Source organism: Suillus subaureus, assembly GCF_016647635.1.
Source record: "Suillus subaureus strain MN1 chromosome Unknown BJ212scaffold_2, whole genome shotgun sequence".
Lineage (NCBI taxonomy): Eukaryota > Fungi > Basidiomycota > Agaricomycetes > Boletales > Suillaceae > Suillus > Suillus subaureus.
In genome coordinates, this window is record NW_024538558.1 from 1,806,936 (window position 1) to 1,825,861 (window position 18,926).

At 48.5% G+C, this 18,926-nt stretch overlaps 8 protein-coding genes across 8 annotated transcripts; 5 read left to right on the forward strand and 3 right to left on the reverse strand.

Moving 5' to 3' along the window:
- The first annotated feature begins 264 nt into the window (after positions 1-264).
- Positions 265-2,397, forward strand: BJ212DRAFT_1318052 (uncharacterized protein). The gene is made up of 3 exons (XM_041334289.1): positions 265-317; positions 385-1,854; positions 1,920-2,397. Exons 2-3 carry the CDS (start codon positions 393-395, stop codon positions 2,006-2,008), a joined length of 1,551 nt encoding a protein of 516 aa, XP_041199349.1. The 5' UTR covers positions 265-317; positions 385-392; the 3' UTR covers positions 2,009-2,397.
- A 1,910-nt stretch (positions 2,398-4,307) lies between these two features.
- On the forward strand, positions 4,308-5,562 carry BJ212DRAFT_1318059 (uncharacterized protein). Its single transcript, XM_041334290.1, has 3 exons — positions 4,308-4,518; positions 4,569-5,269; positions 5,317-5,562. The coding sequence occupies exon 2, from the start codon at positions 4,686-4,688 to the stop codon at positions 5,214-5,216; it is 531 nt and encodes a 176-aa protein (XP_041199350.1). The 5' UTR covers positions 4,308-4,518; positions 4,569-4,685; the 3' UTR covers positions 5,217-5,269; positions 5,317-5,562.
- On the reverse strand, positions 5,456-6,280 carry BJ212DRAFT_1511117 (uncharacterized protein; the record flags this gene model as incomplete). The annotated part of the gene is made up of 2 exons (XM_041341645.1): positions 5,672-6,280; positions 5,456-5,614 (listed from the first exon to the last, which is right to left on the reverse strand). The coding sequence occupies exons 1-2, from the start codon at positions 6,122-6,124 to the stop codon at positions 5,456-5,458; spliced, it is 612 nt and encodes a 203-aa protein (XP_041199351.1). The 5' UTR covers positions 6,125-6,280.
- A 215-nt stretch (positions 6,281-6,495) lies between these two features.
- Positions 6,496-7,742, forward strand: BJ212DRAFT_1295362 (cyclin-like protein; the record flags this gene model as incomplete). Its single annotated transcript, XM_041332309.1, has 4 exons — positions 6,496-6,681; positions 6,735-6,928; positions 6,983-7,175; positions 7,227-7,742. 4 exons carry the CDS (start codon positions 6,496-6,498, stop codon positions 7,740-7,742), a joined length of 1,089 nt encoding a protein of 362 aa, XP_041199352.1.
- A 442-nt stretch (positions 7,743-8,184) lies between these two features.
- Positions 8,185-9,072, reverse strand: BJ212DRAFT_323961 (uncharacterized protein). The gene is made up of 4 exons (XM_041342924.1): positions 8,534-9,072; positions 8,416-8,484; positions 8,333-8,365; positions 8,185-8,283 (listed from the first exon to the last, which is right to left on the reverse strand). The coding sequence occupies exons 1-4, from the start codon at positions 8,871-8,873 to the stop codon at positions 8,276-8,278; spliced, it is 450 nt and encodes a 149-aa protein (XP_041199353.1). The 5' UTR covers positions 8,874-9,072; the 3' UTR covers positions 8,185-8,275.
- An 8-nt stretch (positions 9,073-9,080) lies between these two features.
- BJ212DRAFT_1318072 (uncharacterized protein) lies at positions 9,081-12,539 on the forward strand. Its single transcript, XM_041334291.1, has 5 exons — positions 9,081-9,243; positions 9,300-9,996; positions 10,049-10,709; positions 10,766-10,779; positions 10,831-12,539. The coding sequence occupies exons 1-5, from the start codon at positions 9,239-9,241 to the stop codon at positions 12,370-12,372; spliced, it is 2,919 nt and encodes a 972-aa protein (XP_041199354.1). The 5' UTR covers positions 9,081-9,238; the 3' UTR covers positions 12,373-12,539.
- A 1,866-nt stretch (positions 12,540-14,405) lies between these two features.
- Positions 14,406-16,549, forward strand: BJ212DRAFT_1444081 (uncharacterized protein; the record flags this gene model as incomplete). Its single annotated transcript, XM_041337915.1, has 5 exons — positions 14,406-14,626; positions 14,679-15,218; positions 15,271-15,752; positions 15,774-16,407; positions 16,504-16,549. 5 exons carry the CDS (start codon positions 14,406-14,408, stop codon positions 16,547-16,549), a joined length of 1,923 nt encoding a protein of 640 aa, XP_041199355.1.
- BJ212DRAFT_324056 (ras family-domain-containing protein) lies at positions 16,534-17,870 on the reverse strand. Its single transcript, XM_041342925.1, has 6 exons — positions 17,720-17,870; positions 17,553-17,593; positions 17,369-17,506; positions 16,933-17,320; positions 16,830-16,884; positions 16,534-16,690 (listed from the first exon to the last, which is right to left on the reverse strand). Exons 1-6 carry the CDS (start codon positions 17,778-17,780, stop codon positions 16,609-16,611), a joined length of 765 nt encoding a protein of 254 aa, XP_041199356.1. The 5' UTR covers positions 17,781-17,870; the 3' UTR covers positions 16,534-16,608.
- Positions 17,871-18,926: the final 1,056 nt, after the last annotated feature.

Sequence of the window (18,926 nt, forward strand, 5' to 3'; positions counted from 1 at the left end):
TGCATCAGATAGGAGCTGGAGAACGTGATTGTCTGGTCGAAACTGTCAGCCACTTGATTTGAGTGACGCTCGACATGTTCTTACCTACTGATGGTTAGTCGACCAGTGTTGCATGAGTAATGTAAGGATCCTTTGAAAGCAATCTGAAATCTGCCTTTATTCTGAAGTTGAAGAGCAGATGAAGTTCTGACGAACAAATTTCATTTCAAGTGCAAGGCAAATGCCGGGTTGTGGGAACCAGTGCCCTCCAATAACTTGAGTGTCAGATTTCTTCTCTTGGCATGACCTTGCAAACTAGGTGACCAAGAATTAATCAGGTAGGGTGAGGATGCACAGACCGTTTCAGCTTCGCTAATCATGACCATTTCCATGGCGCGTTGCAAGTCATCTCAATGTCCAAAGACCTTGAGCTGCAAATTTCCACACTTCGCAAATCCCGATGGGTCAACCTCTCTGGGCTCGTTGATTGTGCCACGAAACGTCTTTCGAAACCTACCTGCCAATCCATCCAACTTCTCGGAAGGGGCAGCTACAATACCGTCTACAAACTAGTCTTCGCCGATGACACCGAGATCGCCGCTAGCGTGTCAGCGCATGATGACGAGGACTTTAATCCCCAGGCCAAGATGTCCGAGATAGCAACCATGCAGTTTGTTCGTGCGTCCGGCTTGTATCCAGGTATCCTGGTTCCACAAGTCCACGCTTGGGACATTACATTTTCTAATCCAGCTGGTGCGCCGTATGTTTTCATGGACGTCATCCACGGACGAAAGCTCGACAGCCTCACCAACGATGACAATAAACTTTGCGGTCTGGATGGTATGTCAGATGTGCAGCAACTGGCCGTCACCAAAGCTCTGGCAAAGTTACAATCTACTTTGTCAGTACCCGTACCGTTTGGTACGATCGGCAGCATTACCCTTAATGATGAAGGAGGTTTTATCATAGGACCACTCTTCACTATCACACAGAATAACCTTGGGGGACCATATCAATCCCTCACGGATCTCTGGAAGGCCCGGCTGGAGCATGAGATCTTGCATGCTCTGAGAGAATGGTCCAGGCTTGAGACGGAGCAGCTTTCTCAATCCCTCTCAGAGCCTAAATGCACCCCTCGAAAATTTTCAGAGCTATTCCAACTTCTCTCCTCGCTTATACCTCATTTCGTCCCTCCATCGTCTTACCTCCCCTTGGTTTTATACCATCCCGACCTCGCACTCCGCAACATATTTTTTGATCCAATTGACGACACGAAGATCGTGGGGCTCATAGACTGGGGAGGCGCGCAGATTCTCCCTCTTATGCTCACCGCCAAGTTTCCAGACGACTTGAATTCGATCGGAGAGGATCCCTGTGAGAGACCAGGGATACCCGATGAAGGTTGGAACGCTGTCCCGCATGACTGGACTTCGTTCGGTGACACTTCCAAGTGGCCGAATGTCTTCCGGGGCCCAAACGATCAAGTAGATCTGACCATTCGAGCAAGCGCCATGATCAAGCGCTATTACCTCCGCCAGCACTTTGGTGTATGTTTCGCGCAGGAGAACCATGACAGATGTGGTGACAATAATCTTGGTCGCGCGATGTTATTCGCGCATGCACCGTATTATCTCAAGTTCCATGAAATCATCACGGGCGGCTGGACTTCTTTGGTCGATCATGCCGAGTGGATACGTGAGACATACTGGCGATTAAATGCGATAAAACAGGACGGTCGGAGCGCTGCATTGATTGTTGGTCCAAACGTCTACCGCAGCTCCATGGAGAAGCCAGTGTTTGACTTGAATATCTTCGAGGAGCAGTTCTCCGAAGATGTCCAAGATGGGGAACAGGAAAAGGACATGAATGTAGATAGTACGTGACAAGACTCTGTACAGCACGAAAATATCATACACCCTAACTGATCGATTCGGTCTTAGCATTCGTCATATCGCGTTATTGCTTCACCACCCTTGTTCTATTAAATTTAGCTGCGACATTTGCGATGAAGTTGGGGTACCCTACCTAGACCTTGATAGCTTTGATCATCTCGTCGATGATAGTCTTGGCGCTCTCATTCCAAGTAGACGACTCATATGTCACATACGCCTCTGTCCTCCCCTTCCGCGCAACGATTGTGATGTACGTTGGCGGTTTTCCACTCGTACACATCGACTTCGTTTGGAACGTGATGTCCGTTTTGGACTGTGACTTTCCGTCACCGTGCCAAGAGGTGTACTTCCCCATTCCATACGCTTTTTCAACATTATCCGGCTCTATGTTTTCCAAATACTGTTTCACTTGCTTGAGATCTTTCTTGGATACACTTTCCTGTAGGTGTCTGGGAAGTTAACGAGGGAGGGGGAGATGCGTTGGTATGGGAATACCTACGTTGACGTGGGCGGGCATGATGTTGGACGGTTCTTAGCGGCATCTCTGGCGATCTGAAGACGTACTTATATAGGCCGGGTTGCCAGGTGGGTTGCGCCCATGAGAATGGGACAGTGCCTTACACTGGTCACCAGCCCATCTAGCCTTCTGACGGTACCTTCCACGTAGCATGAACGGTGCTGAAACCGAAATAGGTCCATAATATGTACTGCCATTCTAGTACAGGCTATAATGTCATCATAGTATATTTACTCTCATTGCAATAAAAGCATGATATAGGAATTCCTGCCTTTCATCTCAAAGGGGAGGAAGGACATTAATGCGTGTTGCACATTTAATAGGTGGGCTGTTGAGTACTAGCAGACCCTGTGTTATAATTAGGCATATATATATTCTGTCAGATATGCGAGCTTCCGACTTTTGCACTGAGGGTAGTAGAGAAGCTTCTTGAAAAGCTACGTATCGAGCAAGGGTATGGACCTCAATGATGGTTCCATTATTCCGCATTCGTATGCATATCCTGTCGTACTAAACGGCGCTCTGCCGCAATAGACTGTCCCCGACACCTACTTATGATAGACAATTTATTAGTTTGATCAAAGTTTCATGATTTGTACCTCTGCATACAGTCTCTGCGCACTCTACAGGTAAAAACGGAACAGAAGGCACCAGACCCTTATAGTACATATCTAACATCGTGTTCGCTGTTCAGCATCTTACGGGATCACCAATCATCGCGGGCGCACGGTGAATCGGCTCGGCCTCGTTCTTCGGCCAGCCGAATCGGACATGCTCACTACAACAAGAAGTAGCTTGAAAGTTCTGTGTGTTTCAGCACTGCCAGAGACAGAAATTTTCAGAGGTGGGAAAGACAGAAGCACGATACCAGGAGTGGTAGAGAGGTTCATAATATAAGCAGTTATGGTTCAATGAGATGACAGAGCTTATGCGGCAGGCAAGATTACACGAGATCCTCAAGGACATTTGGAAAAAAAGTGGACATAGGCTGTCTGAATATAGAACAATCAGCAACAGCAGAAGCACGGCAGACTGACAACTGCAGCCTACCATCAGAGAAGTATCAGAAGACCGCGCATAAGGAGAGTTCAACGCCAGTGAGCGCAGCAGAAACACTGTGGACCCCTGGGTCCCTGTCGTTTAGGTGCCTACTGACCTAAGCGGTTTAGCGTACAGCTTGGACAAATTCATCGCCAAAACCCACTCCCACTAAAGTGAGTGTCGGGGATCCGCCTTGGTATACTGCCCCTCACCCTTTTCCGACCACGGTTTCGCGGTATCCTGGTCTGTGATGTTCCCCGTTTGATAATTGCAAGATCCTCGTTGAGCATTAAGAACGGAAGGAGAAGCTCGTACCTAGTTGGGATTGGGGCATGCATAAACCATCACCCCAACCACAATTAAGTAGTGCTGCCCATTTCAATGGTGTGATACCAAGTCTGCCACGAGTCGTGCGGCGAACTCGCGCGTTCGAAACGTAAAAGAATAGGTCGAGAGTGATGAGTGGGTGAATTGGGGTTGGGGCATACATGGTGCATCAGCTTCTGCACCAGCCTCAACTAGGCAGCGCTGCTCATTTCAATGGTGAAAGTTCTGCCACGTCACAGTAGCAAGAACTTAGCAAGTTCGGGAGGGAAGGGGGTAGATCGAGAGTGAGAAGTTAGTGACTCGGTGGCTGCTGGAACGAAAGGTACAGACCTGCTTTAATATGTAGAGGGACAAGTCACACTGAAGAAAGGTGAAGAAAGGGAGTGGCTCAATGCCGCGGCGGTACAAAGGGAGTCCATCGTCAGAGGAGTATCAATTCTACTCCTCAAAAAGGTCTTGAGCCGAAACAAAGCGCCCAGAAAATGATGAGTAGCTCCAAAAAGAAGCGAAGAAACAATGGAACGGCTAAGACGTGTACTATAGACGACAGTCTGAATCCTCGGAGGGCTAGGTCAATAAATGTGAGAATGTTGCATGGACGAGCCTTGAAGAAATCCAGCAGCATTTTCGCATTTTCCGCCCCGCAGCATCGCACCTGACTGCAGACAGGTAGACGACACAAGATCCATCTCAGTGATGGATGGGGACAAGTAAGAGTAGCAAGTATAAGCGACAACTGGCAAACCGGCCGTGGTTGAATAACTAATAACAATATTAATGTTGTGCAGACCCCAGCGCATGAAGAAACCCACCTACAACTTGAAACAAGACATATCATTAGACCTAACAGCACGGCGGCTGACAACGCAGCCAAGGCTGACGACCCCCAGGCCAACGAGAGAATCCTTGTGAGAGGCCGAGGATCCCCGATGAGGGTTGGAACACTGCCCCGCATGACTGGACTTACGTTCGGTAACACTTCCAAGTGGCCGAATGTCTTCCGGGGCCCAAACGATCAAGTAGATCTGACCATTCGAGCGAATGCCATGATCAAGCAGTATTACCTCCACCAGCACTTTGCTGTATATTTTGTGCAGGAGAACCATGACAGACATGGTGACTGTAATCTTGGTCACGCGATGTTATCCGCGCATGCACCGTATTACCTCGAGTTCCATGAGATCATCACGGGCGGCTGGACTTCTTTGGTCGATCATGCCGAGTGGATACGTGAGACATATTGGCGATTAAATGCGGTAAAGCAGGACGGTCGGAGCGCTGCGTTGATTGTTGGTCCAAACGTCTACCGCAGCTCCATGGAGAAGCCAGTGTTTGACTTGAACATCTTTGAGAAGCAGTTCTCCGAAGATGTCCAAGATGGGGAACAGGAAAAGGACATGAATATAGATGGTACATGGCAAGACTCTGTACAGCACAAAAATATCATACACCTGAACTGATCGATTCGGTCTTAGCATTCGTCATATCGCGTTATTGCTGCACCACCCTTGTTCTATTAAATTTAGCTGCGACATTTGCGATGAAGTTGGGGTACCCTACCTAGACCTTGATAGCTTTGATCATCTCGTCAATGATAGTCTTGGCACTCTCATTCCAAGTAGACGACTCATATGTCATATACGCCTCTGACCTCCCCTTCTGCGCGACGATTGTGATATACGTTGGAGGCTTTCCACTCTTACATATCGACTTTGTCTGGAACGTGATATTCGTTTGGACTGTGACTTTCCGTCACCGTGCCAAGGGGTGTACCTCCCCTGTCCATACGCTTTTCCAACATTCTCCAGGTTGTTTCATACTGTTTTACCTGCTTGAGATCCTTCTTGGATGCACGTTCCTGTAGGTGTCTGGTAAGTTAACGAGGCGGAAGATGCTTTGATTCGGGAAAACCTACCGTGACTTCGACGTGGGCAGACCTCTTCGCCGTGCCACTTGGACCATCCTGGGAGGTCTGCGCTGTCACGATCACGGTCGGTCGGTCCTCTGCTGTGGATGGTAACGTGAAGGTACCACCCATGGACATAACCGGCAAGGAGAAACTTGGGCGGTAGTCACCGAGGTTTGGCTGCATGAGGGGAAGCGGTAATGGGGGGATAGGATCTGCGTCTGGCACTAGATCGCGAAAGTCTTGTTGGATCTCAGGACGACCCATACCACGATACAATGGCATTGGGGGGTAGGGAAGTCTACGAGCTTCACGAGAGAGGTCGTCACTGCGGATATCGAACTGGGATGGGTCATGGTCGCGGTGTAGATTGGGGAAGACGTCGGAGTTGAGGCCTCTGAGGTCCTCCGAGTCATGATTGCCGGAGAGCACTTCACCATCGTTAGCGATAGGCTGCATCATGTAAGCAATCAGGCAGACAGTCACGATTCATATGGTCAAGTCATTCAACGTGAGCTGAGATTTCTGCAATAGGAAACAGTTGATCTACGAGACGGTAGCATTAATTTAATGCGGAACGACTGCGGCCTGTGAGATTGTTGCATGGACGGTTTTTGAATAAATCCAGCAGCATTTTCGCATTTTCCGTCCCGCACCATCGCAGCTAACTGCAGACGAGTAGACGATACCAGATCCATCTCATTAATGGATGTAGACAAGTAAGAGAAGCAAGTATAAGTGACAACTGGCAAACAGGGTGGTTGAATAACAAACAACAATGTTGTGCAGACCAGGAAACCCACCTACAAACAAGGATCGCTAGACCTAACGGCATGGCGGCTGACAAGGCAGCCGACCTCCAAACCAACTTGAACTCATTGACTGTGAAGAGACCGTTGTACGAGGGAAGCACGCAATACAAGAGCTGGAGATATTCCCCAGAACAACTGGAGCAAGTTCGCACTTCCCTCAATGCTGCTGCAGTAGCGGTCATACGGGATACTTTTGAGGCAGATGAGGTGCGAAACCCACTTTCTGTCGTTTTAATGCCTGCCCAATTAATTCGTTATAGCCTGGATCGTCCGAGGACGTGTTGTTCCTCAATGCAAATGAAGAGCAACTCCTCGTGAAACTCTACATCACCAAGGTCCCTCAGCTATGTGGGCATTTTCGTTTCCCTGAGGAAGTGGAGGCGACCGCTATCAGTTACTTGAAGCGGTTCTATCTTAAAAACACTGTGATGGACTGGCATCCAAAGAATGTGATGTACGTTCGCGTGTTACACTAGTGGTCTCCCTAATGACTTGATGTTCTTTGAAGGCTCACCGCACTATTTCTTGCCACAAAGACCACCAATAACCCAATTTCATTGGAGTCTTACACTTCTAACATCCCGAAAACGTCCAGCTCAGACGTTCTTGACCTCGAGTTCTTGGTGTCTCAGAGCTTGAATTTCGAGTTTGCAGTTTGGCATGCCCACCGGGCTCTCTGGGGCATTTGGCTCGACCTTCAGGTAACCATGATGTCTGACATCATTTCCGCGCTAAGACTCACGCAATTACAGAGTCTGCCCGACGTACCCGAGGACCTCCGACCACAGGATATCTATGACATCGCCATCAAACACGTCCGGGCTTCCCGCTTTACTGACGCAGAACTCATCTACACCCCCTCTCAAATTGCCCTCGCTAGCCTGACTCTCGCCTCGCCAGTTCTCGCAGAAAAATGGGCTGACTTGAAAGCGGTAGCTGGTGCTGCGCAACCTCTTTCCGCAACCCTTGACCCTACTCTCGAATTGATCAAATATATCATCATGCAGATGGGACATCCTCCTGATGTGGAGGCCGTTCGCGAGGTTGATAGAAGATTGAAGTTATGCAAGAATCCAGAGAAGGTTCCTGGTAGCAAGGCATATATTGCACGGCAAGCAGCTGAACACCGACGAGCGGAAGAGAAACGCAATAAAAAAGCGGAAGACGTTAGGAGAGCCGGCACCGATGGTGGAAATCCATTCGGGAGCGAACTTAATGAAGATGAAAAGGCAAAGCAGCTGGCTGAGCTCGATGACGACGATGATTAGGATAGGACTATGCAGGACACCTCAACGACTATATGATTTTTATATTACGATGTGACCCTCGAGTAAATTAATACAAGCGTCATCTCAGATAACATATGAATCCGAGAATGCAGAGAGGGATGTAACGATCACTGTTGGCTACACATTGACCCCCTCAGATCATGACCTCGGAAGGCTAACTGGGAGGCTTCGAAAGAGCCGATACCAATATGTGCGGAATAACTACGTTCCCTGTGCTGTTGACAGATTTGGCATGGAGGCAGACGAAGATCTGCATGAGTGAAAAAGTGAGCTTTAGTGAGGACATTGACCTAAAGCAAGGACCGTGAATAAATGTTTCCATCGCATTCATGGTTATCGATCATCAAGGGATGCAAATCGACGATGGAGGTTATCACAACGAAAGCGAAAATGGCCCGAGACTCGAAAAAGCTGTGTGCAGTCCGACCATCTCGCAGACTTGTGCCGGATGTCTGATAGTGAATACACGGATATCTTCTTGCATGTAACGCTACAGATAGAGCAACCACCGTTCAAAAACCTGGAAAGTATTGAGACTAGAAAAATAAATAAAACGAGCAAATACATACAACATTCGCAATCGAAAGGACACAGTGATGTGTCTGGGGCCGGGTGAATGTTGAATGTTAATGGGAGTAAGTGCGCGACATACCTCCTCCGGTATTGGATATACCTAGCTCATCTTCCTTGTATATGTTGAAGCCATCATCAGTTTTTCGTCCTGGCACGGCGTTAACGAATTTGAGATAGCAGGACAAGATGAAACTTACTAGGTGCAGAACCCCTCGAATCCTTGAAACGGTCTTCGTCCTCTTTGTGCATCTCGTGATGAACCTTTTCACGCTGTGAAGCAACTGAGGCATCCAACTTTGGACGTTTACTACTGCTGGAAGATTTGAATGACGGATCTACAATAGTCTCGGGAGGTGGTCGTTTTTTCAGTGTTTTTGATTCTGAAGATCGACTGATCTCCTTTGTTTTATCGCTGGTGGGAGGTCTGTCTTTTCTTTTCTTTCTTTTCTCCTTCTTGACGGATGGAAGGGGAGTAAGTTCCACGGCTTTCGCCTTTCCTTTGGCAGCAAAAATGACATCTATTTCTGATGTAGGCATGGAAGAGGATCAAGGTAGAATCGATGGGGAAAAAATCAGAACTATTAAAATATTGTCACACATCACAAACGTCACAGATCATATTTATCCGAATGCTTCCGAGTTGATCAACACGTTTTTGTTTTCTGGTGGATGGCCGATGATCATGCGACCATGAGCGAGAGCGTTAGGTAGTTGAGGGATTAAAAATTGAATGAGTGAGCCATATGAAAGACGATTTTACTGCAGTCACACCCAAGTCATGACTAATAGCTGTGTCGACTTGAATTTCCTGATTTGTTGAGTGCTTTCGTTCGACCGCCAACGAGTATTAGTTCAAGCAGGTGAAAGTCCGTCTGTGCCATACTCAAATAAACTCCTGAACTATGTTGTAAGTTTTCCATTTCCTTTTCCCACTCTAAATCATCATTCCCGTTCTGCTAACAGGCCCCAGTCTGCACAGCAAATCAGACCTCAGCAGACCCATCAATCTCAACAACAACAAGGAAATGTCTCATTCATCCCCCAGAATTCACCTCAAAACTTTGAGACAGCCCAGTACTTCACTAGTACTCTTGATCTCAATGCTGCTGCAAAGCAAATGGCAGCCATGAGTGCTGCAGGAGTCCAAAGACAAATGGCAAACGTCAACGGCCGCTCGTCTGCGTCTGTTAGCGGAGTATCTCCGGGATCATATCTCGGCGGAATGTCATCCTCTTATAACCAACCAAGCGGCTTTACTGGGCCACCTCACGATACTACAAATTCGATGCAATTCAATCCCACAGCTTCGTCAGGTCAATCAAATCCCCAAGGTATCTACCCTGCCCAACAGACCACCAATGCCCCCCCAAATCCTTCTCTAAACGCACCCATGTCTCATCCAAACTTCACCGCATCTGATGTTGCCAAGCACCGACAGCGAACTTTCCTTACAGGATTGGCCAGCGCCCATGCTTCTCGCGTTCCCTTGCCGCCGGCTTTAACTGGAACCCCATACCCACCCGGTTATGACCCTACAAATTCGCAATGGAAGTATTTGGATTGCCCACCAGGTCAGCCGGGTGTCATCCGCTTGGGCGGCAAGGACATTGATCTCCTGAGGTTATGGCAAATTGCAACTCAATTGGGAGGATGGCAAAATGTTTGTTCATTCGTACTCTATCAGTTTCGCATACTGAAACATGGCATCGTAGATCACACAACAACAGAATGGCTGGGCACAGGTCGCTCACCAGTTCGACCTGCCAGAGTACCTTCCTCATCTATCGAATCCTGGGCAGCAGCGCCCCGTTGGTCAAATTCTGGGACATTTATACGCCGCCATCTTAAAGCCATTCGACGAGTTTTATCGTCGTAACATGCAGGAGGGCAACCGTAGGGCAATGGCAGCTGGACGCCAACCAGGCCTTAATACGGGACCTCCCAACGTGAATGCGGGGCCTGGTGCACCTCATGTAGGATTACAGCCAGCCCTTAATACGGGACCCCCCAACGTGAATGCAGGGCCTGGTGCACCTCATGTCGGATTACAGCCAGGAACAATTGGCCCAAATGCAATCGGCGGCATGATGGCACAGCACACAGTTAACAATCAAAACTCCACTATCAGCCCTGCCTCTCAGTCACAGCCACTACCACAAAGTCCTCATTTACGCCAATCTTCTGCGCCTAATTTTCAATCCCCCGCCATTCCCTCAGATTCCACGCCTCAGGCTTCATCGCAGCTCAACACTTCAATTTCTGCACCCCAGCTTATGAAACCAACACCGGATACATCTGAACTAGAAACCCAAGGGACGAAGAGAAGACTAGAGTCCGAAGAGGCAGAAGGGAAACGAGCAAGGCAAAAGACAGGTATTTCTCAAGATATCATTCTTGTTACTCAGTGAATCTTATCCGAGCTGCTATAGATCCGCCAGATACTGTGAGTGAAGACTGGTGAATCTTCAAGCCCTCGAATTGATTTTTTCCACAGACCGAGACTACTAATACCACAACACCACAAGGATCCGTCCCGGGAGCTCCCCCCTCGCGCACACAATTTACGAGGACAAAAGTCGAGTACATTCCCCTGTCACGCGAAATTGATTTCACTGGCGGCCGTGATTTCAATGCGCTGGAAGAGGATTATCTTCGGTCTCAGCGGCGGCCCATGCGTGATATCAATGAGTGGGGAACGGTTGACATTGAAGCCCTTACAATGTCCATCCGATCGCGATTGAATGCCGAGCTTTCCTACGCTTTAACGACAATCACGTTGTTGTCTACGATGCGGGGTCCAACCCCTGGGTCTGGATTTCCCATTTCACAATGCACAGATTTGCTCGAGGAGGTGCTCGACCTACTTGAGGAGGAAGCATTTGGGTCCACCCCCGACATCACGGATTATCGGCTGGGCAATGGTGCTGAGATGGTGCGACATCGGGCGCTTGTGGATGATGTTTTCGAGAAGGAGTCCATGCTCTTTGCAGGGTTAGAAATCCGTGACCCTCAGTATGAGACACGTGGTCCAGGGCACCGTGCAGGCAATATTGTGCTCGCTGTGACTAACCTCATACGAAACCTCTCCGTCACCCCAGACAATATGCCCTGTCTGGCCAGACATGAACGCACACTCGATCTTGTGCTGCGTGTTTGTGGTATCACCGTGTCATCAGACGGAATACCCAGACCAACTTCACCGGCACTCGCTCTCTCAGATGTGATCAATGTTCGAAAAGATGCGCTTCACATTTTTGGTAATCTATCGAATTATATCGTGTTCCTGAATCCTAATTCTCCGTCGAACACAACGACTCTCACTGCGAGCCGCATCCTCGAAATCATCGCGTCTATCCTCATAGAGCCCTTCGACTCAGTTCCCCCTACACAATTTCTCAAACAAAGTGGGGTTCCTTTCCCGCACAGCAGACCATCATCTATTGCCGACCTTGCCCTCGACGTTTTCACCCGCCTCGGTCAGCTGGACTCTAATCGGCAGGTTTTCTCTAGGGTCATGCCCCAATCTCTCATTTGGCGATTATTGGAGTCTCTCGTTCATCGTCTACCAGTAACAGACCTCGACTTTGCTTTCCTCGGCCGGGACCCATGGCTATCTTACTTGGAAAAGTCAATCATGGCGATCTATACGATCGCATTCTTTTCTCCCCCAGAATTAAAGAAAAAGATCAAAACGGATCGCCCTCTGTGTTTCTCACAAGTTATGATTCGTATAGTGCAACGATTCGTATCAATGGGTGGGAGCCAAGAGGTGCGCCAGTGGCACCTTGCCGTTGCTCGCAGAGCGGTAGAAGCCATGAAAGTGGTAGATGAAGAGGACGATGCTTTTGACACCTCGCAGTCCACTCAAACTACGCTGGCATTTGGCATGGGCTTTATTGATGGTAATGATTCCGGTATTGAAAAGGGTATAGGGTTGCTTGCTAGCCGCCGGGACGCTGCTTGGGAATTGTTGATGCGAGATCTGGATCCTGTGATGTTTTCGGAGCTGGAGAGTTTGATGAGAGTTGAATGTTAGTCTTTTGCTAGCTTTGCGGGACGGTACTGTTGGTTGTAACGTCTTGTATACTAACTCCAGCGTTCTGTACATTTTGCTGTCGATACTATTGTTATGTAACTCTGGATATCCATGTCAACTGTCGAATTTGTTGTACAATCCTTCCAGACATTTGATCTGTCTCTGACTCCCAACGTTATCAGTGGAGGGCTCTGTCGATTTCCCATCTCCAAAAACCTCTGCCCGGCGGCTACACTCATGTTCAGGCCTTTTCAGTACCATCATTTGACACCTTATTTGTTAGAGGCTCATCAAGCTGTCATTCAGTTCTCACTGAGCCCCTTTTTCCATTATGCATGCCACCTCGGCGGGCCACTCCTGCACGGTGTCTTGAGCTTTCCGTTATGGGGTATTCTAGAGTTTCACGTTGACCTCTCTGTTGGCATCTCAACTCTGTCTGGTGCCCGGGTCTTGCTGCGGTTATCGAAAATGAATTTTTATTCCTCCTCGACATAGACATAAAACAGGAGTGCACACAAACTACACACATCACAATGATTACTTATCATGACTGTTTGCCATTTTCAATTCTTCCAGCCTCGCTGAAGCCGCATCGATGGACATTCCTTCGGTCGTTGGCTCCTCCAATGCAACCGAGGGTGGCTGGAAAGCTAAAGGTGTGGAGGTTACACCATTTTTCCGACTGTCAGACTCTCTCTGTCCTTAGCTTGCATAAGTTCTTCTGGCCTCCAACCCCATTAATGACATTGCCAATTTTCGTTTGGTGGTGAATCCTGACGGTTTTTGTCAGTTCGCCGAGAATTTAGGTTGGCACGAACGCACCTCGGTGATGTATCTTATGTTTCTGAGACGACTCTGGCGAGGCGGCACGGTGAATCCCTTTCGATGGACAGACTATCACATAAAAAGGAGATTTCGGCGCAATGAGTGGGTCTAAGATGGACCTCTGAGGATCTATACACCGCAAAAATGCTGTCAGCAGGTTTCGAACCAACTCCGAGAGGAACAGATTTTGACTCTGTTGTAGTAACCACTTTGGCCAGGACAATGTTGAGATGAACCTTTGAGGGACTGTCCATGAGTGAATCTTCAAGGCATGTTCCAATAGAAAAAGCCTTGTCATCGGCAGGTTACGAGCCTGCACAGTGCAAGAGAAACAGATTTCGATTCTGCTGTGGTGACCACTCGGCTAAGATGAGTTATCATGAGCCTCGCCAGTTGGCATGAGCTAATGTTATGAAGGTATGTTTTGATAGAAAAAAAACCTTTAGTAAGGAGGTTTCAAACCTGCACATTGCAAGAGCAACAGATTTTGATTCTGTTGTGGTAATCAAGTTGGCTAAGACCGGTTGAGATGAGCCTCGGACAAACTATCCATGAGTGAATGTCAAGGTATGTTCCGATCGAAAAAAACCTTGTCGTCAACGGGTTTTGAACCTGCGCAGTCCAAGAGAAACAGATTTCAATTCTGTTGTGGTAAGTAACCACTTCAAAATGGCCAGAGAAGAATTTGTCCATGAGCGAATGTCAAGGTGTGATAAAATTCATTGGCGGGTTTCGAATCTGTTGACTTCTCAAGTGAAATCTTTAAGGGACCACCCATGAATGAATATTCAAGACGTGGTAAAAAGAAATTAAAAGAGCTTGTTGAGCAGGAGGCTGACAGGCTGACACGCTTACCATTTGGCTTGGCTTGGCTGGTCAAGATGGACATCTACGAGTCGAAGAACATCATGCATTGATAGTGAAATCACGTAGGATCAGTATACGTAGTCGTTTGCCAACGCAAAATGAAATCAACTAGTTTGCGTTTGAACACGATACATGCAGGAAGTAAGCGAGTCGGGGTTGGCGCTGTTACGATACAATTATTTTTGAACTTTCTGACTTATCTTGTTTGGGCTGTGCAACCTTGTCCGAGTAATTCACGCATTAGGCTCTAGTAGCTAGCAGCTTGGTAGAATCTCACATCGTCTCTCACTATCACTCTAGATCTCAGAAGAATAGAGAGAGGGCAATTGGCCTCACATTACATGGCGTCCTACACGGCGCCTCCGCCAAATTACTCTCCAGTATGCCCACAGGATCTACCTGGGGCGCTGGACGAGCCGATCTCTGGCCTTCAGATCTTCATCATCCCGGCAGCAGACACGTTTGCCTTCCAAAAAGGTTACCTAGGAGCCGAAGGAGAGCGCGCCGCTATTGAGGGAGAAATCCATGTCAAGGGTGCACAGCCAGGCCAATGGAAATATGTGTTAGTGTGGCTGTTTCTCATCTATCCCGAGGAACTCACCACGGTACAACAGCACCGTGGCTCTTCATGTCGTCGAGTCTGCGTTTGGCCAGGAAATCGAGCTAGGAAAATCAGAGATAAACCTAGTCTCGTTCACGGGGACGTCCGACTCGATGTCATCTTCAACGTCATTCGCAATACCCCTGACATCTGATGCACCCCAGTGTATTCATACACCTCATTCATCGCTGGAATACGCACTTACGGCAACTTTTCATCCTACGAATTCGTCGGAGCCACTTGTATCAAGAAGGATTATCGTGCATACGCGACGTTACACTTCGCATTCTCATGCTGTAGATACACTGCCGGAAACCCACGTCCTAGAAAATCCTTCCCGTGTCGAGGTTCAAGTTCCTCGCACAATATTCCGGGCTGGAGAATCCATCCCAGTCTATGTTACTGTGCCTCCGCCAAGTAGGGAACTTATGCTGCGCGAAGGACTCAGGCTTCGAAACGTAAAAACCGAGATTGTTCGCATCGTGAGTCTGAAAGGGCAAGATGATGGTGATATCCAACTCGGTACGCCCTATGGCCAATCCATAACGGACTTGTTACCTCAGGATGGGCCTTCATCGGTGGCACCCACTCCCCCTGCGGAGAAGCCTCCGATCACTTCTCCTGGATCGGTCCTATAGTACAGTGACTTCTCGCTCAGGTGCATCCTGCAGATTTCACTCCTCTCGACCTGTGCGGCTCCGTCTCATCTTGCATCAGGCTTCACCATCTGCGTCACCAGTAGATTACCAGACGAGTTTGCCAGAAGGTGACTACAACAGCCTTGACAATGATTTGCAATGCATCTCCATCACGCAATCTACTCTCCTACACTCAGTCTCTTTCCTTCTAAATGTCCACATTTCATTCGTGGAAACGACCAGTAGGACCGAACGGCTTATGACTATCCCCATTCCATTAACTATCATCCCACCCCCAGCGCCACTGCCTGAAGTTGAAGAATGGGTTGACGCTGCGTATCAGAAAAAACACGACCGTCCCCCTTTGAGGACAGTTCGACAAGAAGATCCAGAGTCATCGATTCCCTTGTATCAAGAAGGAGAAGCGGGTCCAAGTTATTCTCAGAACGGTGCCCCTCCCCCTTTTGAAGACCGCGACATACCACCTCCACCATTCTTCCATTCTACGCCTTCTACGTCCAATGCTCCGCCAAGCTTCCAGGAATCCGAGTCTGAAATATTTATTCCTTCGGACACAACGGACCAGGAGGTGCCTGCAACTATAGCACTCCGTATCATCGGCGAGGGAATCCTGTTTGGGTTTGCTGCATCGGAGCAGTTTGATGGTCATTCGGATACGATGCACCGCTCGTCAACTCCGCCCCCTTCGGTGGAGATGGCAGAGCGAGATGCAGATGTGACGGGATTTGCGAATTTAGGAGTTGAACCCGTCCGAGTTTTTGAGGCTCTGAATATTGTCTCGGATGATTGCACCCCTCGCTCTGGAGGTGAACTCCCTCCTCCGCCACCTGCGATGGATGATCCGTCAGACCCACCTCCTTCAATAGATTCTGACTTCAGGTCGCCCTCGGTCCGGGTCCCCGTACAATCTCACTCACCCCCCCTCGCCCATCAGTCATACAATCAAACTCCTGCGACTCATGATTCTCTACACCCTCCCAATGACATCTTAGATCATTCTTCCTCACATGGACATGCGCCACCGCCTTATCTTGTTCCTGGCAGTGATCCTGACCAGGAAGAACATGTGACACGACCACCTCCGTATATGGATTTGGTCCCCTCTTCATCGTATTTGAATAGCTCACTTCACTGAAGGGACTTTAAATTTGTTACCATTCCAACTTGTGCATCTCTTAGAACCTACTGTTACCTCAAATGTGCTCTGCTGCAACTGTATTTATAAGTTAGCTTCGAACCGTACCAAGTCCAATGTTTGTGTTGCAGATGGATTAAAAAAGCAGATTACATATGAAGACCAAGGCAACGGTAGCCGCGTAGATGGCAAAGAGAGAGGAATAATAGGTGTGCAAATAGAAACGAGACGGTCGCGAAGGTTGAAGGTGTGCAGTCCAAATAATCCATAGTGACACGCTCAGCAGTTGCATCCGTCTTTCTTGGACTGTTGCTCCTCGAGGTTCACTTCTTCTCTGGCCCCACCGGCTCGCCCGCCCGCACCACCAGATCGACCTGCACCACCTCGTGTGGAAGCCAGAATGTGCTCGATCGGTATTTTCTTCGCTGAATTTGATCTTAAGCAGGAGTTCCACGTTAGCGCAATTAGCGTACCTATTTCTGTAAATATCTCGACAATACCCTCGCCAGTCTTAGCACTGGTTTCAAAGAACAACAAGCCAGCCTCAGTAGCGTAAGCCTGAGCCTCCTCACGTGGCACCTGTCGCAAACTCTCTGGCTCGCTACCACTAGCGCTAGGACTCTCCCCAGGCGTGGCTGTAGCATCATCCGCCTCATCTTCAGACTCGGATGACGGAGTGGACCCAGATAACATAGCAGATGTTTGTACGAGATCAATTTTGTTGCCAGCCAGTGCGATAACGATGTTGGGATTTGCCTGTCTTTGAAGTTCCTTTACCCATGACTTCGCCTTCTCTAAACTCGTTGCTTTCGTCACGTCGTATACGACCACTGCGGCTTGAGCATTACGATAATACATGGGCTACATTCACGAATCAGAGCAGGTGGTAAAGCAGTGCTCGGGACCTACAGCGAGAGAGTGGAAACGTTCCTGGCCAGCAGTATCCCAAATCTCGTATCGCAGGACGCGGTCTTCGAGGCGGCATTTCTGAGTCAAGAATGCTGCACCAATGGTGGGCTCCTTGTTTGCTTGGAATTCGTTCGAGACCTGAAAAGCGGTTCAGAGGTAGCAATGTACGAAAATAGACACCTACAAAACGGAGGACTACCGAAGATTTGCCAACAGCGGCCTCACCTATAGATGTGAATCAGTTCTCATTCATTGGCAAGGAAGAGCGAGGGCGGAAGATATAAGAAGCCAGTTTGATAGCAAGTGTGAATAGCGTCGATGGTACTTTTAGTGCTAGCTGAGAAGACTTACCGAGAAGAACCAGCTTGACTTGGACAGACCTATCCACGGAGCCTGAAGCAGCATCAGCCATTATTATGATGTCGACGTTGTAAGGAAATATAGACACTGCAACTTGAAGGAAAGAAGCAACAACTCAGTACTGCTGCGTTTTCCGGCTTTGTTTACGTTTGTATTCAGATCTCACACTGTCAGCCTATGCATGCATAGGAACGTTCGACACTACATGTACCGTTCAACTATGTACCATAGCGAATGATCTCGAAGCACTTTGTCTGGCGTCAAGATTCATTTCTACTTTGGATAAGGGCGCATAACTGAACAAAGAGGTCAGCGCCTACATCTCATATTAACCTCAGCTGAGGTTATTTCGATTTCTGCTTCCTCGGTGCTGGAAAATGCCAGGGAAAGCATACAGGTTTCGCACTCAACGCAAGAGCGTCGTAGCATGAGCGTATTTTCTCGACGTGTCAAGCCCCGCCGGAAACTGGTCGCTTGTTGCTCTTCGAAGCCACAGCAGGCGAATGCTGGTTTAATCGAAATACCAAGAATAAGTTGATTTGGTAGATCTTATCCTTGCTTCACAGAAACTGCATACATTTGCCGTCAGGGTCATGCTGCAACATGTCTCTGACAAGGACATTGTGTATTCAATAGCCGTCGGTATTGTTGCCACCATTGCCATACGTGCTATCAGAAATCCAGCTTGAGCTGGTCTCCTATTTTTGCATTTGTCTGCAGCCAGATGATGATAATCAGCGTTATTACCGCTTCTCATGAAACGACGTACAATCGTAGCCTCGAGGTTAAAGCATCTGTGATGGTGGTGTGGTTTGGTGCGAGAGGCCTCAATTGACAAGACTTCGGTCCGCAATTACAAATTGTAAATTCGGCATACCTCATTAGGCTGCGCTCTGTCCTTGGATATTTGACCTGCGAGCGCCGTGAGCATCTGGCGAACAGCCACGAGTTGCGATACGAAGGAGCCATGATCGCTATCAAAATGGTCAGTTGATATCGTGACGGAAAGAAAGGACATACGTACCTGCCTTGGGCGAGATGCGGTTCTCCTTCCGAGGGTCCTTATTTACAGTCAGGTCCGTCTTTGAATATCCATAACACCGTATCATGAGCTTCGTCGTGTGCGATCTTCACCATGCCCTTGAAATGAAGGATCCCAGCAGGCCAAGAACGCAAGCAAAGCAACACTGAATTTGAA